The 17,303-nt window shown below is 39.4% G+C and overlaps 1 protein-coding gene across 1 annotated transcript in view; it reads right to left on the reverse strand.

The window, feature by feature from the left end:
- Nucleotides 1-1,307: 1,307 nt before the first annotated feature.
- Nucleotides 1,308-17,303, reverse strand: part of snd1 (staphylococcal nuclease and tudor domain containing 1) — a 179,220-nt gene continuing 163,224 nt past the window's right edge. Inside the window, exons 19-24 of the mRNA XM_081362702.1 lie at nt 15,502-15,625; nt 13,585-13,654; nt 12,247-12,360; nt 10,553-10,756; nt 4,979-5,023; nt 1,308-2,183 (exon numbers count right to left, since the gene is read on the reverse strand). Coding sequence (XP_081218828.1) covers nt 2,118-2,183; nt 4,979-5,023; nt 10,553-10,756; nt 12,247-12,360; nt 13,585-13,654; nt 15,502-15,625 — 623 coding nt within the window. The 3' untranslated portion in view covers nt 1,308-2,117. The remainder of the gene's footprint in view (nt 2,184-4,978; nt 5,024-10,552; nt 10,757-12,246; nt 12,361-13,584; nt 13,655-15,501; nt 15,626-17,303) is intronic.

The following is a 17,303-nucleotide window of genomic DNA, read 5'->3' on the forward strand; positions in this document are numbered from 1 at the left end:
TGCACAGCCGCACATGTATTCATAATGGTGCGTGTCCACTGGCGCAGAGTGAGCGTTTTCAGTTCATTCCTATGGAAGCTTAAGTTCTTCAGGAATTTATTGAAAAATGCTAGCTCTGCTCCAGTTATGAATGCCTGTGCGCCCGTGCACATTTTACTTTCGCTTCCAAATTAGCGATTTTAAAGCGAGGTGCAAAAGAGGGTCCCTTTTCCCGGACTTGTCCGGCCGTCGAGATTGTCCAAAATGTCCGTGATTCGGCTTTTGCGTTCTGCGGTCGCCATTCATTGTTTACATGCACACCTCTTGTTTCAATCTAACTGAATTCATTCCGATTGGTGAATCTGAATGTAGTGTTTACATGAACGCTAAACAAGTGATCGGTTGATGTGCGTTTTACCATTGCTAAGAAAATTCCCGCTCCTCCGTGAGAGATGCGAGACCCGGCACGTCTCAGTAATGACGCCACCGGCCTCGCGCCGTTCTCCCGCGGCCGTCAGCCTCGTCCTGCTCACCACAGTAAACATAATGAATGGCGACTGTAGAACGCAAAAGCCGAATCCCGGACATTTTGGGCGATCTCGAAATCACAGGCAGACTCGTCATGGAGACTCACTGGTAGCCTAAGCTTGTTGTTTTCAACTGCGCTCTCTAACCGGTAGTCGTGGCCTCCTAGGGCAGCGAAGCAAGTGCATTCCTGGAGTTGTTGTCTTTCATCCACATAAGCCAAAAATAAATTTTTTGGCTTTTCTCAGTCTAGAAAGCTCCAAATTAAAAAAATGTCTTCACATTTCTTCTACATAAATGACCTATTTTAAATACACATTCATCTTTCCAGAGGTGAAGTATCCCTTTAAGCAGAACAACTGTTTTCAAAATTGATAGTAATATTGATAGTAATACTGAAAATTGCCATCACAGGAATAAAATATATTAAAAGAGACCAGTTATTTTTTTATTACAATAATATTTCACAATATTACTGTTTTCACTGTAATTTTGATCAAATAGCTTAAAAGACTTTCCAAAGCTGACCCCCACCTTATGAACAATAGTGTATGTAGGTATAAGGTGACAAATTGTTACATAAATTGTAATTAACAATTATATTTCGTCCATAGTAATTGTGTAAATTAATATCAAAACAATTTTTCTCTGTTTAAGCATTGTTGTTACGGTGTTTTTCCATTGTAACATAGTTTGGTGTCATTTAGAGGCACATTTAAAAACACTATAGGTACTATACCATGTTGTAAATAGTCAAAGAAAGGAACTCAACTACATTCCTCAAAACCAGTCAGACAACAAGGCACTTTGCTAATTTTTATTCATCAGATTTAAATACAATGACAGGGTCTACCTCAGAAAGAAACAAATTCATACACTGTTTCCGTATGGCGGCAAGAGCAGGAAAAGAAGAAACGATGACCGTTGAGTAAACCTCACAGGGAAGAAGCCCAGAGACGCTTGTAAAGGTGCTGGTAGCGGTTCTTTTGCCACAGAGAAAGAGAAAACACACGTCCTACACAAATGCCCAGAAATGTCACTGAACACTCAGATCACATCAGAGAGAAACAAAAATACGTTCAGTCAGTTCACTTGGTTAGTATTGATCTACCTTCAAAATATCCATATATCCCAAATATAGAATCTCATGATTGAGGCGGCATTTTCTCAGCAAGCTTTTGAGTTCATGGTTGCTCTGTGCATCCCCCTCATTTCTTTAAAAATCTTGCCCCAAAATATAGAAATCTGATTGGGCAGATCAGGTTTGCTATGATGGGGTTTGACAGCTGGTGATTGGCTAAAAATGTACATGAACAAGATGTTTGGCTATCATGTCAAAATTAAGAGATTAAGGTAAATAAATTGGTCCTATATCTGTAGCCTACTTGCTTTAAAAAAAAAGTAAAGAAAATGATAAGAAACAAAGTCCTTGGGCAGAAGAGAGGATATGCACAGAGTAAAAAAAAAACGAACTAAACAAAATAAAAAAAACGGACAGAGGCAAATGTTCAACGTTAGAAAAAAGAGCAATTCTAATGTTTTGAGTTTTTTTCATGATTTTTGTGTTCTCTGCAAATGCATCCCGTCTTCCACAAGGTCTTTGGGACAATGACTTAGCGGCGGTACCCGAACTCATCTGCGTCGTCATCACGGAAATCTCCATAACGCCAAATGTTGAGCTGCAAATAAAAGGCAAAAAAAAATAAAAAAATAATAATAATCATGAAACACGAGTTAAAACATATCTTTAACGGTACATATGTCATTGTGGAATTGAAATACTCAGTAGTTAATTAATTAAGATTTCAAATGCGGTTTGGACACTTTCATTGTGGCGTCGCTAAAGTTAGATTGTGAAAATAAACGAGAATTTTAGAGACCGCATATTGAGAGAAAGGCATAAGGAAACCAAACCCTCAAATCAGCAGATCTTTGCTGTTTTTGAACGGGCTTCTTCTGCACCACTGGACACGTGGGGTAAAGGAATTGTGTTAAAAAAAAAGTTGAAACTTTTGCAACCCACCCTAAATCCTAAATAACTTCAATGAAACATTAATAAGCAGCAAAATGAGGCTTTAAGTCATTTGACAGCACTGATCCACCATCATTAAGTCCTGATAAGCATTTGTGCTCATGTATCTGTGAGACTGAGGCACAGATGGCCAGCATGTAGACAGGATCATTAAAACATGAGCTGGTCTGTAACATCACACCTCAGTAATAACGAGGCGAACGGTCGTTTACGGTCCTCTTTAACTCCAGTCCCTTCACATCCAGTCACGCGTGAAGGCTTTACATCCAACAAATTTCAGCGCAGCCCTTCTATTTCACATCGGTTTTGAAACATAACCCAGTGAAATGTTTCATTTACGTGATGGTGGATGGTTTCGGCTTCAGAGATTCTTAGTGACGACGGGAAATCATTTTGTATGTCATGCAGGCTTTTATCTTTTTTCTCCATTTCTGTGGTCAATGTGTGTGTGGCTGTTAACTCGGAGAGAATCACAGCTAATTAATGCCTATGATAATTAGCGCCGTCGTTAGCAGGGACATCATCATCAAGCTCTTGGGTTGGTATGGTTCTCTCTTCAGCTTGAGTCTTGTTAAACAAGGCCATCGGCCTGTCATATGGAGCGATGTTTGAACCAAAAGACTGTTTGATGTGAGTTTATAGGTTATGCTACAGGTAACAAATACATGCCATGCATTTAAAACCCTTAACGTGTTAAATTAATTTAATGCAAACTGAAGCATGTGAAATTGCGTCGTTAACATAACGTCACACAATTAGATGATCTTTTAGAAGTAGGGAGTTATCACACACAGCATCTACAATACCGCAACACTTGTAACCCTGGTAGGTGGAAATTTCTATTCTTCTAACCAGATTTCGCTTCTCTGTTTGCGATCAGATCATTTGCTAAACTCTTGGAAAGTTTTTAGTCCAGTAAATGACTTCATTCAAACAATCAGTTCAAAACATTGCTTATGTAAAGAGAGAATAGACTAGAGCAGTGGTCTCCAACATGGTGCCCGTGGGAACCTGGTAACCCGGATGGAGCTTGTGAGTCGCCCGCTAAGCACGTTCTATAAATAGCTTGAATTGTAATCTTTCATTTTCTTAAAAATAAATAAATAAATCATGATAATTACATAAAATGAGAAAAACTAATGGTAACATTTCATATAACATTAAAACATAATAAAATCATTCAATAATTTTAAGTATTTAGAATCTGCTCGTATAGTCTCAACGTACGTTGACATACATTAGTGCTAAAAAAAGACAAAAAACAAAAAACCCTTTAATGGTATTATTCTGTGAGATGAGGCGGTCGCGGGAAGACGGCTTAAATAAGATAAATTTAACTATTAAAAAAGAAAAAGATTAATTATGGATGATGATGCAGGCCATGCAAAAAAGAAAAAGACTTATTATTTTAACGAGGAGTGGGAGGCAGAATTCCTCTTCACTAACGTTAAAGATAAAGCTGTATGCCTCATCTGTGGAGCTAGCATTGCGGTTGCCAAGAGAGACAATGCGGAGAGACATTTCACCACAACCCACGAGACCTTCAAATGTCTGTTATCCACCAGGTACATCACTTAGAAAATCAAAAGTTAGTGAGATGAAAGCAACATTTAGCAGGCAGCAATAATTGTCATATTTAACAATATTACTGTTTTTTTTTTGTATTCTTCAGAACTTTTGACTGTGTGTGTGTGTGTGTGTGTGTGCGTGTATGTGTATATATATATATATATATATATATATATATATATATATATATATATATATATATATATATACACACACACTATCTTGTTTGATATAGGCTACTCATCATACTCATATCTCTATATCTAAATCTAAATCTCTCTCTCTCTCTCTCTCTCTCTCTCTCATATATGTATGTATGTATATATATATATATATATATATATATATGTCATATTCTGTGATTGTTTCTGAAGAGCACGGGCCCTGTGTGAGAAATCTCCATCACAACTTGACTTGTCCAAAACGTAAACAAGCTCTTTGCTGTTGCAACACATACTATATACACTGTGAATTCTGAAAAGTTTTCTGTAATGTTTTTTTTTTTTTTTTTTAAATGGTGAGCATAACTTTATGAATTATGGATTCATATAATTTGGTATTTTGTTGTTCTTTCACTAAGTGTCCATTTTTTTGGAAAGCACCTAAATTTACCTTTAAAAAAAGCTTGCAGAAAATACAGTTTTGTGAGAATCGCCCTTCAATCTAAGGGTTTACTTTGCTGGATATAGCAAATGATGACAAAATTAACCTATTAAACAAGATAAATAGTGTATGCTTAATTTTACGAGAAGTGTGCAATTACTAGTGTTTTTTTTCTTCTTTTTTACCTATTGAGCCCTAATATATATAAACCGCTGTGATTGACCAATCAGAATCAAGCATTTCAGAGCAATGTAATAAAGATGATCTTACCCTGGCACTCTTGGCAGATTCCTGGCCATTCAGATATTCAGTCACCTATGACAAAAAAAGAGAGGTGCATTTAGACAGAGCAGGGCCTAATGTTGTCCTAACTCCTTTAACATATCATTGAACATCTTAAACATTAGATAGATGACACGCATTATGTTATGGAGGACAGAGATTGTTTTCCAAGATTGATGCTGTGCTGAATCTACATCAGTCAATCACAGTAAGTGCATCTTGTTTAGATGATGTTTTAACAGGCCCTCATCTTGTTGAGCTGTTCTCTGATCATAAGAGTAGCGATCAGTGCCGTGTTCTTGTAGAGTATGTATTCAATAATGACTGAAAGTGTGGGTGGTTATAGTCAACTAGACAGCCTGTGTCTCAAGCTCTTTCTTATCCTGCGGCCCACAAAGAGCTGCATCAGGCCTGCACGACACTAAACATATTGACCATTTCTGCCATAGCAAGGATTGAGTCACTGATTGAGGTATAGATGAGTCAGAGAGTGGGGATTGTCCTCGTTTCCAGTAACATTACAAAGCTGGAAAGGTAGTACCAGGTATGGATGAGATCACAGCAGAGGATTTAATGCACAAAGATGGCAGACGTTAAAAAGTGTAATGTTTGTTGTAGTGGTGTGTTTGTGTGCAGGGGCTGCTATTATTTAGAGGGGGTTAGTTGGCTGGCTGAAGAGCAGGTGATTCTTCAGTGCTTTACGTGAAGAGACTGCGAGGTACATCTGGACAGCAGAGAAAAGTGCAGCTAACGCAGCCTCCATCCATCAAGCGTTCGACGCCCCATGACATGCAACACAGCACCTCACGTGCCACACTCTCACACACCACCATCAGCAGTTTTACACAGCAAAGGGGCCAAGACTCTTGTGCTGCTTCAAAGATGCCAACATTAGAGCTGTGCTGATACGATCATATAGGACAATTCATCAACATTTCAAGATGCACGGATATTAGAGTGCACTGATAAGAGTTGTGCATTAATCAAGATATCAAATGATCAGCTTCCAATTATTAGTTTTATCTTAATGCATATTGTATTTTGTGGTAGGAGGGGTGTACAATGATTGATTGCGTACACGTGATTTTGTATGTATTTGAACATTAAATAAGCTGCGAAAAGAGAAGAGAGAACGTGATCATTAAAGATCAATCATGTCTGCACTTTTTCCTCATACATGCATGCTTTGTTGCTCTAATGCGGCAAGAACTTATACCAGCCTAAATCATCATCATCATAACAACAACAGAGTCAACTAAAAATACATACATTTTCCACTTGTGTGAGTTACTTCTGCAGACTGCAGACGGAGTCTCTCGGCATGAAATGATGGGACAGTGATCATATTTGTGGTGTTCTTCGAAACACTATAATACCCCAGTAATACAGGCAGCCTGAAAATCAAAGCGTTCATAGACACAGCCGCACAGCATTCGAAGAGAACAGTTTGGACTTTGATCATTCACTGCAGAGATTAAACAACAGAAAGACACTGGAGCTGAAATGGCTTCTCTGTCCCAGATCAAGCCTGTGTTCAATCCACAGGGCACAGGAATGAAATGGGGTTTTTAGGCAGCGATGCGTGTCATTCAGCATGTGTCCCGGCCCGTTTGTGTGGATGAGTGTGTATTTGATACTAGAGGAGCAGAAAATTCCCCATTCTAAGCGCAGCTAACTTTTACTGGTTAATGGGTAATAGAGCTGTCAGGAGCAAGGCATGATGGGATATGACTGGACATGGGGTGGCCAATAAGTGCGTGATTGCAAACCAACTTTAGTTGAGGTGAAATAATCTTTTGTTTTTAGCCGTTTTAGTGTTCTGTCACGAGTGCTAATTGTTTTATGATGGCGTATCAAGTTAAAAATAATCCAACTTGAAAGTCATCCCTGTACTCCATCTAACCGTTATAGAATGCAAGAAAGATTTGATTATCATCAAATCTTAAGAAATATGTCTGACTGGATTCCTTACCCAATTAGTTGAGAACATTAAAGAAATGGGAGAGGAACAGAAATGTAAACCACTATTTTAAACCCCATACAACTTTCCATAAACAGCTAAAAAGCTCTCACAGGATAATTTCATCACAGAACAACCGTAATAAAAATACTACACCTCCCTTGGGCTTTATCATCTGGACTGTACAACTCAATATCACTGACAGAGAGAGAGTGTGATTTGTCCTCTGTATTTAACCCATCCAAGTTAGCTGAGATCATAACATCTCCAGAAGGTCATTATATGCCAACAACAGCAAGACCTTGAAACTCTTTCTGAAATCACAAGTCTAGAGTTGAGCCAATATTGAACGCTTTAGGAGAATCTCACAGAACAAATCTCCAATAACGCTGTATTCTATGACTGTAACCCTAATTAGTATGTGAGCTTGTAATTAGCTTGTAAAACTAATGAACATTAAAAGGCACCAGTGTCACTGATGGTATGCTACAGTAAGCTTACACTTATCGCTGGTGTAGCATAAAATGCATAGCACCTCTGTTTCAAACCATATGAGCTGTTTTACATGCAGAACGTGTAGCTTGAATGAAGTAACTTGTTGGCTTGATGTAAATTCGCCTCTTACTTTCAATCGCATGCCGTCTGATAACTTAGACATCTCATCTAGCATGCCAGGATGAGGAAGAAAACCAGAGAAGGAGAGACAGCCTGACACACAAATAAGAAAGAGCAGTGTTTGACAAACACAGTGAGGGAAATGACACATCGATTTCAGCTATCGATCCTGAGAACTGATGAAGCTCATTCACACTTATCGGAAGGCCTGTGTTATCCGTGCGCAGGTGCAGAGTAAGAAAACCGGGGGGCCTTATCTGACACTCTCTCCTACTCTCTCTCTCCCTGTCACACAGACATTCCCATATCTGACTCCTACTTTCACGTTAAAGATTTTCTTTCCCTCTCTCGTTCGCCTTGTACGGAGATTCAAGGACTTGTTCCACACTAGACCGTAGTGAATGTGTCGGACTGACTGACATATGGACTCTGGTCTGGAGACTTCAGCAAAGTAAAGATTTGCTGATAGCAGGAAGTCAGGTGTCAAGCAGATACCCTTCAGAAGCAGAGAGGACATAGGGAGAAATGATCACAGAGCACTGTGTTTAAAAAGGAATAGAATATCAAAAGAAAGACGAGGGGGATGGGGAGTCACGGGTGGGAAGGCACCGTGTATTATGAAGGCAGTGTAAATAATCGCTGTATATTAACAGCGTTTTAAATCACAGCTCATTTAACGAAGGAATGAAAGGTTTGATTCACTGCTTTGTCTTTAATTCTGAAGATTATGATTTATCACACCGCTTTCACCGACATGCAAATACATGGAAATTTCCAAACTACATCCTCCAGCACACAGTGTGCTGCACTGGAGGCCAAACCAGAAGCAGAAAAAAAGACGGGGAAGGAGAGAGAGAAGGACAGAGAAAGAGAGTGTGCGTGAGTGGGAGAGATAATGAATGAGAAACTGAATGAAGGAGAGAGTGAGATGAGAGAATTTTTATGAAAAAGCCAAGGGTGAAAGCTAAAGTACAGAAGACAAGTGGCATGGCGCCACCACACTATACTAAAGTGCCAGTGCTGTCCTAAAAAAATGACCATCTGGCATACAGGATGTGCCCACTATGTGCATTCAACTGCTAATGGACTGTAATAACAGTGTTATAAGATGGTTATTACACATTAATAAAACGTCATGTCTATTTTAACACCAAGAAAAAGTGGAGATGCTTTTGTTTTTGAAAAATAACGGAACTTTTCCAATCTTGAGATGACAAAACACTTCACTAAAGGGTAGGTGTGTAATTTCCGAGCCACTAACGTCATAGAATGGAATGGCAAAAATAATGATCTGTTTCCTGAACACTATCTGCCATTGGTCTGTCAGATCTACCCATTAACTCGTCACTGGTTGTGCCAATGTTGCCGTGTTACGCTGGTCAGGATGCTTTACACTTTTCAGGAGAAAATCAACCTAGAAATATAGTCTTATAGCTGGCTAGGATAAGCGAAAGCATTTACTTTACCCACTTCACCTTGGCACATCTTAATAAAACTACTGGTTATTTATGCATTTTTTCTGACATACTGTATTGTTGAACTAAAGCATGCGTGTACAGTAGTTGAGGTACAGTACACATGCCTGAGCACTAGTGTTTCATAACTGTGAGTGTGTGAAACGGTAGCAGAAGTGTCTGCCACTGAAGTCAGACAGCTCAGCTCTATACGAGCACCTCAAACAACCTGGTAGTACAATAAAAAAAAAAAGCGCGAGGGAGTGAGAGGAGGGGACGAGTGAACCAGAACAGCAGTGTTCCTATGGGAACAGGGAAACGGTGGAACTAAGCAAATGGAGGGTGTTTGTGACAACAAACCCCTACTCAAGACTCAAGTTCATAAGCAGACTGCTAAGAACAAACCTGTATGGTTTGATTCAAGAGCAATAACAAAAATAACGTCAGGGTGGCACAAGGTTAAAGGATAAATACAGATGATCAAAGAACGGGTTCAAATGTCTCTAAATTCAGTCGGAAGGAGAAGAGTTTGTAAGCTAAGTCTTACCTCCAAGGGATATCAGACGAACAGCTACTGAATGAAATTTGAAAAGTTAAAGGGCTGCACGATTAATTAGCTAAAATCAAAATTGCGGTATGGCTTAGTGTGATTAGCAAATCACAAAGGCTGCAATTTAAATAAATGAACACGGTATACTATTAGTATTGTAATTTTACAGTTGTACTAAATTATTATTATCAGGTTTTGTTTGACAGTGAATTACAACACAGGTAATGTTTCTTATTTTAATATTTTTAGTCAGTAACAATATTATTATGATCATTATTTTATAGTCATATTGATAAAAAAAAACCCTGGAGCTAAAAAACAACAACTAAAACATTTTAAATTGCAATTACAAATATATTAGAAAAGCCTAAATTTTTATGTTTTTAGTTAATAATAATAATAATAGTTTATTATTATATTATAGCCATAATATTATATATAATTATATATAATTACATAATTTTGGTCAGCTTTTAAAATCAAACAAAACAAAACAAAAAAGCATTAAGCAAATCATTGTAATTAAAAAAATCTGATTTGAATTTTCGTGCAGCTCTGGAATAAAATCAAATCGCTGACAGGAAAAACAGTGTTGAAATAAAAAGATCTAAATGCTCCAACTACTTAATTAAGTAGTCTAAGTTCCTGTGTGAGCAGCGGTGTGTTTGTATATTCTGACACAGTCACAAATTGATGCAGTAAGTTTTAAAAATGCTCAAGAAATGGCTCAAGTATTACATAAGAGAAAGGAAGTGAGAGCGAGACTGATAAAGAGAGGATAACAAGGGGAGAACGAATGGTCAATGCTTTATAATAATACAAAATGGCTGCCGTCAGAGGCCCTGCTGTGAAACAGCGAGGTGCATTTCAGGGCACATAGATTATGCTATAACCCAGACAGAGCTAATGCTGCCTCCGCCTCAAACTACTTGTCCAGTGGCTTCACGCATACTATTTGGGTTTTAGTATTTAGATCTACTTACCATTTTCTGGAGGTGCTTCTCTTTCCGTACATCCACCATGACTAGGCCTTCTTTCACCAGACCCAGACCCACGTCATCTTTAGAGTCAGCAAACTGCAGCGTGACGTGCGGGCAGACGAGTCCACCGTACTCCACATTCAGCAGACACTGTATGTTATGAATGTCCCTGACCAGACTGTCCACAGCGTCGGTCCGTGCGTCTTCCTGTGGGTGGGGTCAATATAAGAGCATGTCACATATCCATCTATCCCATACCTGCTTTCATTTCTACAAACTGCCCTCAGCACACACACACTTACAATTACACAAGCTACTGATAGACACTTTAAGGTCCTCAAGTGTGCTCCAAGCTAATCAGACTCCATCGTTCAAACTCGCCAGCTCCAGAGTTGCTCATTCATCACACTTACACACAAAAACACACAAGCACTGTGATAATGATAAATGTAGATTTGCAAAAAAAAAGGATCAAAATACCTCCACACCAACACAATGTTTCGCAAATGTTCAACGCATGAGGTGAGATACAGATCTGATCTTTCTCGCTCATTCACACACACACACACACGCACAGTTTGCTCATGTGAGCCAACCCAGTCTCCATGGCAACCTCAGAGCATGTTCCCCTTGGGGGGAGTTATGGTGGGGGTACGAGATACAGAGGCCATCCAGAACGAGAGAAAAAGACAGAGATAGAGAGAGAACAATGCGCCTACCTCAAAGATCACAAAACAACAGCAGTATTAACAGGGCAGGTGGCATTATGCCACACCTACACACACAAACACACGCCTACACACACAAACAGACCTTCTGGAAAGCATTCTCTCGTATGCATTTCGTCACACAATTTAATGACACGTAACTAGGATAAAGGCTTAATTTGGGATATTACCACTCTAGGGTACTGCTTGCTACAAAGAACACTGAATGCAACCTACTTTAAAAGTGCTAATATGTTTCATCAAAGTCCCTTTTAAGGAAAGACTGTTCAGTCGACAAGCATATTTGCAACGCCTTCGGGCAGCTATTTCGGGCATTCAAGACCAAGTCCTATCTATTTGAATGGGGAATCCTGAAACATATTCCGCCATTTTGCACGTTGCAGTTCAATCCCATTTATTATTATCCCATTCTCCCATTTATAAGTAATATTTATTACTTTTGGCTACATTTGTTACAGTACATGACCTCATTACATGCATATTTAATACAGCAAGTATTGAGGAACTTATTGATTCATTTGATTTAATATTTAATTATTAATAAATTATATAAATATTCATATATTTGTATAAATGTGTAAATGGTGTGCAATCCCTAAGTTTACTCCCTATATTTATATTCATATAACATTTATTGATATATTAATTTATTAACCAGCTTTAAAAATACATAGCAGTGTACTACTGGTTTATTAAGCATTGTGAAATATAATACCCTACACAGTCTAGCGACATATGGCTATTCCATGCAGAAAATTTACATACTTTGCAGAAAAGGTCAGTTGTACGGTAGTACGCCATTCCAAAACAGCTAAACTAGCATGATGTGACTCATAAAGTCCTGTCTTTTATAACCCGGTTGTGACTCTAATTTGTGCGTGCATGCTCTACGTGGGCCTGTTTGAAGGCCACGGTGTATGATCAATCACACTCGAGTGTGCGTATAGACATTTTTGTGCGATAACTTACATCCTGCGGGACCTGAATGTAGGCAAATGCGTACTCTGTAGCCTGTGGAGGAAGTGTACGCGTGCTGAAGGCTGGAGGAAGCGCTGCAAGACGTGTGGCGGATAATATTTCTCTCTGAAACGACAAGAGAGAGACTGTCACATTGTTGTGTTATAAAACAGACTTCATACCTCATTCATACACCAACTGCCTGTACCAAGGTCCTCATTAAATGGAGGAGGTGTGAGTACAGCACAGCAGATAAAAGCAAAGTCAAGGATAACGCTCCACTCCTCCACATGCCACTCTCAAAGCCAGCAACACAATATGAGAGAGACACACTCTCTCTCTACTGGGTCGCAGTTGAGCGCTGTGGTCATGTGTCTTCAGTACAGAACATGTGAACGCAACAGGCTAAAGAGGCTGCTTAGCACAAAGACTCATTTCAGCTTTGAGAATAAGAAAGAGACTAAAAGAAGGACAAACAGACAGAAGACAGATGAAAGTACAAAGCAAAAAGACTGGCTTGTTCTGTATGGGGGGTTATAGAGCAATATTTAAAAGGATGAGCAGCAGAAACACATACATCATGAACAAGGTGGACCTAGAAGTATTTGAACACAGAATTTAAGATCTGATACTTTCTCTAGGTTTTGTTACTACATTGTCAGATTGTTATATGAAATCTAAATCATAACAAAAAGGCATTTATTAAGCCATAGTCATTTGATGGGGCCTTAAAAGATCCGTCCTTTAAGACACTGTGTCCAGCGAATCAGAGTGATTGAGCAGAGGTGGATAAACAATGATATCAGATTCAGCACAATGCTCTTGCACCGAGGGTTAAGATATACAGAACAGAGCAAGTGTGCAAAGATAAAAGAGAGGTAAGACCGTCTGTGAAAAGAGAGGTAGACCGTCTGAAAAGAGAAGAAAAAGGAAGGCACAGGGAATATAGAGATGAGAGAGAAGGCCTGTTGTGTGGGAAATGTTTATCACATGACCACCTGCATCTTTTCTCTTGTGCTGGCCTGGAGCTTTCTGCCCTGGGCAAAAAAAAAAAACAGCATAGCATGCTGGGTACTGCATTCTTAAAGCCCCTTTTAAACATTAACACCATCTCCTTGCAAAAACACATTTATTCTGCATGTTAGCCAATGCAGCTGTGATGTTATGGAGAGGAATTGTTTTCCACACGCGTGACATTTGACCGATGGATTCAGTGCTGGCTTTTGAAAGCACATGCAGTATTTTAAACACAATTCAGAACATTCATCTGTTAGCACCTTTCTTCTCCACTCAGGAGATGCTGCGCTACATCCAGATTACGCATCAACCTTCATGCAAGCTGATACTCACGTTTCCATAGTCGATGTAGAACACGTGGACCTTTGCTGGATTTTCAACTCTCTCAATGCGTGCTCTGTACCTACAGAAAGAAAGAGAGAGAGGTAGAGAAAAGGTCAATTTCACTCACTGATCAGAGGAGAAGCACAGGACAACTTGATGTGGAACTTCTAAACAGAAAATGTTTGCCACCAAATGGTACTTTGGTACCCACGTTTCCACTGACTTGCTGGATCCAAACTGCTTTTTCTTCAAGGAAACAACTGAAAGGGGCTACACTGCATGGCATCAATTTACCAGCACTTTGTTGATGTAAAAGGGAACTGAAAACACCCCACTTTAGAAAGAGCAAAATACTAGTTTTGTGTCCCTAACTGTACAGGCAGATCTTTTATGGGTCAGAGGAGAGAATTGATCTTGTATTCATAACCTCATGCTCTGAAAGTGCAAGAATCCTCTCATATTCATAAAGAGCAGTTCAAAGCTCTGCGTGACACCTCAAACAAAAGAGAAGTCAAAGAAGAGTTTCCATTCTCATATAATCAAACTGAGACACTCCGATCCACTCGAGACCCCCTGCCCACTCCAAACCATCTACTTATGCTAAATCGCCTCAATCATCCCAAAACCACCGCCTGATCCGGGGACCCATGCTAACTAAAAAAAGTCTTTCTGCTGGCTGCATTTGTCTCCTCTCTCCCTGCACATCACAGACTTATAAAGAGAAAGTGTCTGTTAGCAACAAACGTAACTTGCTAAGAAAAAAAGAAAAAAAAATCGGGGAATCCACATCTCTGAGGCACTAAACAGAAAAGAAATTCTAGGAATATTTTTGGGTGGAGTTCAAATGAGATTTTAAAAGAGCAAGACGACATCAACAAAAACACCAGCAGATGCTTGAATAATGGGTCGACCCCACTGAGGATGCAGTCTGTTCACAGTCTACAAGAGGACAATAGAAGCTTCCAGACTCTCTAATGGAAAAAGAACTCAGAGCAGTCCAAGGTCCTGCAATCTAGGGCAGATTATACTCAAACAACAGATGGTTAACTATAAAATGATTTCAACAATGAATATGAGGTTAAAGCCATCCCTGTGAATATAGTTTGCTGAGAAATCATGCCTTTCTGCTTTTAATCTTTATTCACCAAAGTTATCTTCCTTGAAACTAGGGATGCACAGTTATTGATGCATCTAATTTTATCCCAATGTTAGAGTTTTTTCCTTTAATTTGTTTATTATTTTGTAAATGCAATATGACATTTTATATAATTATTCCCATAATCCAATGCATGCTTAGTTAATCATTAAAATTACCAAAGAAAGTAGTAAAACTGCCAAATATAATCTTTAGCAAATCTCAAAACAAATCTTTCTATCAAACTTTCACAGTACATTGTTACTGTGATGCCTAAATTCACTTGTCATTTAAAAATTACTATTTAAAGGACTAAATGAAGAGTTCAGATGCAAAAGCCTCCAAGTACCATCTGAAATTTTCTTCTAGAATGATCATTTTTATGAAGCTTGTATATTTAAGTTTAGTAATTTCACTTAAATGGCAATAAAAATTACCTATTAATTGCCATTTAAGTGAAATTACTGAACTTAAACAAACGAGCGTGATACAAATGATCATTCTAGAAGAAAATTTCAGATGGCACTTGGAGGTTTTTGCATCCAAACTCTTCAAATATTTTAGATATATTTACTTGAAACATCGAATGACCTGCACACACTTGCCACATTAGCCAGATGAATCTTTACCTCTCAAAACCTGACAAGAACATCCTGCACAGCAGCTCTGACAAATATTTTATTACATTTATTTATTAAAAGAAATTAATAAATGAAAAGGTCTTTGGTTTGAACCAGGAAACTCAGCTTTTATAGCATACACCATTAGGAGACTTTTTTTTTGGCTCTCACCATTCTCCGTCAGCAAACTTTGCGATGCAGAAATCCCCTCTGCGAGGGGCAAAGGATCCTTCCACCGGAGGCTGGGCGGCAATCTCTCCTCGCATGCTCTCCATAAGGTTCTCCAGCTTAGTTCCTGCAGACATGAGGACGACAAAAAGGTGAACATCTCTGTGCAAACCATCACACTTCTCAGGAAAGTCGGGAAAGTCGGGCTCCACGTTCAAAGACCAAGAATCATCCCGAAGTGATTGTATGATTTATAACATAACGGGCCGATTTGATGAGGAATTGACCCATTATCCTGCGTGTGACTGGCCTCTGCTTACATCGTTTTTCCAACAATGAGCCCCTGATAGCCCTGGAGAGGAAGAGCATATTATCCTTGTTTAGCCAAACGGCAAATACTAAATTACATTCACTTGTTGACAACCAACATCCATTGAGTTTTTGCTGGGCCTGGGGTCTGTTGCAAATACAGAAATAATATTGGATTAAGACCCACAAATCCTCACCGCTCTAGCGCACTAGAGCCCGCTTAAGGGGGGACGTGTGACCCAAGCATGCTCTCAAATCAACCACAGGCCAGTAAGGTTAATATCAAAATGGCTTGAAAGGCCTTTTTAATGAGAACATCCACTACAAATATTTACTTTTTCTTTTTACAGCCAGACTCTTGCAGCTGTTCATTCATTTCTCTCAACAACAGAGCAATCAGTATAATCGCTGAGGTGTGGGGTTTGCTGGGGTACGGATACGTGACAAAATGGCCCCACAGTCAGGCATGAATAATGTCGTGAGAGCGCAAAGCGAAGAGATGAAAAAAAAAGAAAAAAGAGCGAAATCTGTAATGTGCGACAAACACCAAACATCCCTCCAGGAAAGCTGTTAAAATAAGCCAACTAATGGGCCTGTCTTAAGTTGCTCATTTTCACCCCCCTCCTCTGACGTCACTGGGGTTATTATGAAAAAGGTTTGCTAACATCAGATTATTTGCATGTATTAAATGAAAAGACGAGGATAACGAGGGGAGGGAGGGCGTTTAAAACGTACTGTAAATCTACATTCAAGCAGCCTTAAGCCTGTATGCAGCTAATTAGCATGATGCCAACTCAAACAGAGCAACGCTAGCGTGTGAACGTATGTTTGTGTACGTGTGAGGTGCGCAGGGAGGGAGGGAGTTAATGGCAGATTTCCAAAGAGGTGCGGCTTAAATGCTCTATTTTATTGGATAACCCACCAGCATCCAGCCTGCTAAACTGTTAATTAGCACATATGGGAAGACACGTGCACACACAAACCTCTCAGCTGATCCTCGCACAGTAGAGATATTAGCTGCGTTTTGAGGAGGCAGCAGTTTTTGAGAAGTGGGGGGGGAGGGGGGGGGGGTGAATGTGGGTAGAGTAGCGTGTCAGATGACAGCTGAATGTGTAGCCTTGATTTATTAAACTAATTTAAAAAGTTTTGCATTTTCTTCCCAGGCAGCAGGGCAGAGAGAGTGTGTTTCCCCGGCTTCGTTCATCCATGCCCCACTTCCAGCCCTGCGAGAGCTCGCTAAATAATAAATAAGGAGGGGGGTGTCCTCCGTACGCGTTATAAAGGTTTAATGGAGGCAGCGCGTTTAACCCAATTAATCCAAGAGGCACTCAATTAGAACGCATGGACCGGGCAGAGAAAAAGTCTCTATTATAGACGATGGGTGGTAATTAAAATTAATGCACTGGCTTATAATACATGTCAAAGAATACGAAACTCACTCCCCAAACACTGTTGAAGGTATCGAAAATGGTTCCAGGTGTCAAATTTCATTCTTT

The sequence above is a fragment of the Scardinius erythrophthalmus genome (assembly GCF_964197995.2).
Source record: "Scardinius erythrophthalmus genome assembly, chromosome: 4".
NCBI lineage: Eukaryota > Metazoa > Chordata > Actinopteri > Cypriniformes > Leuciscidae > Scardinius > Scardinius erythrophthalmus.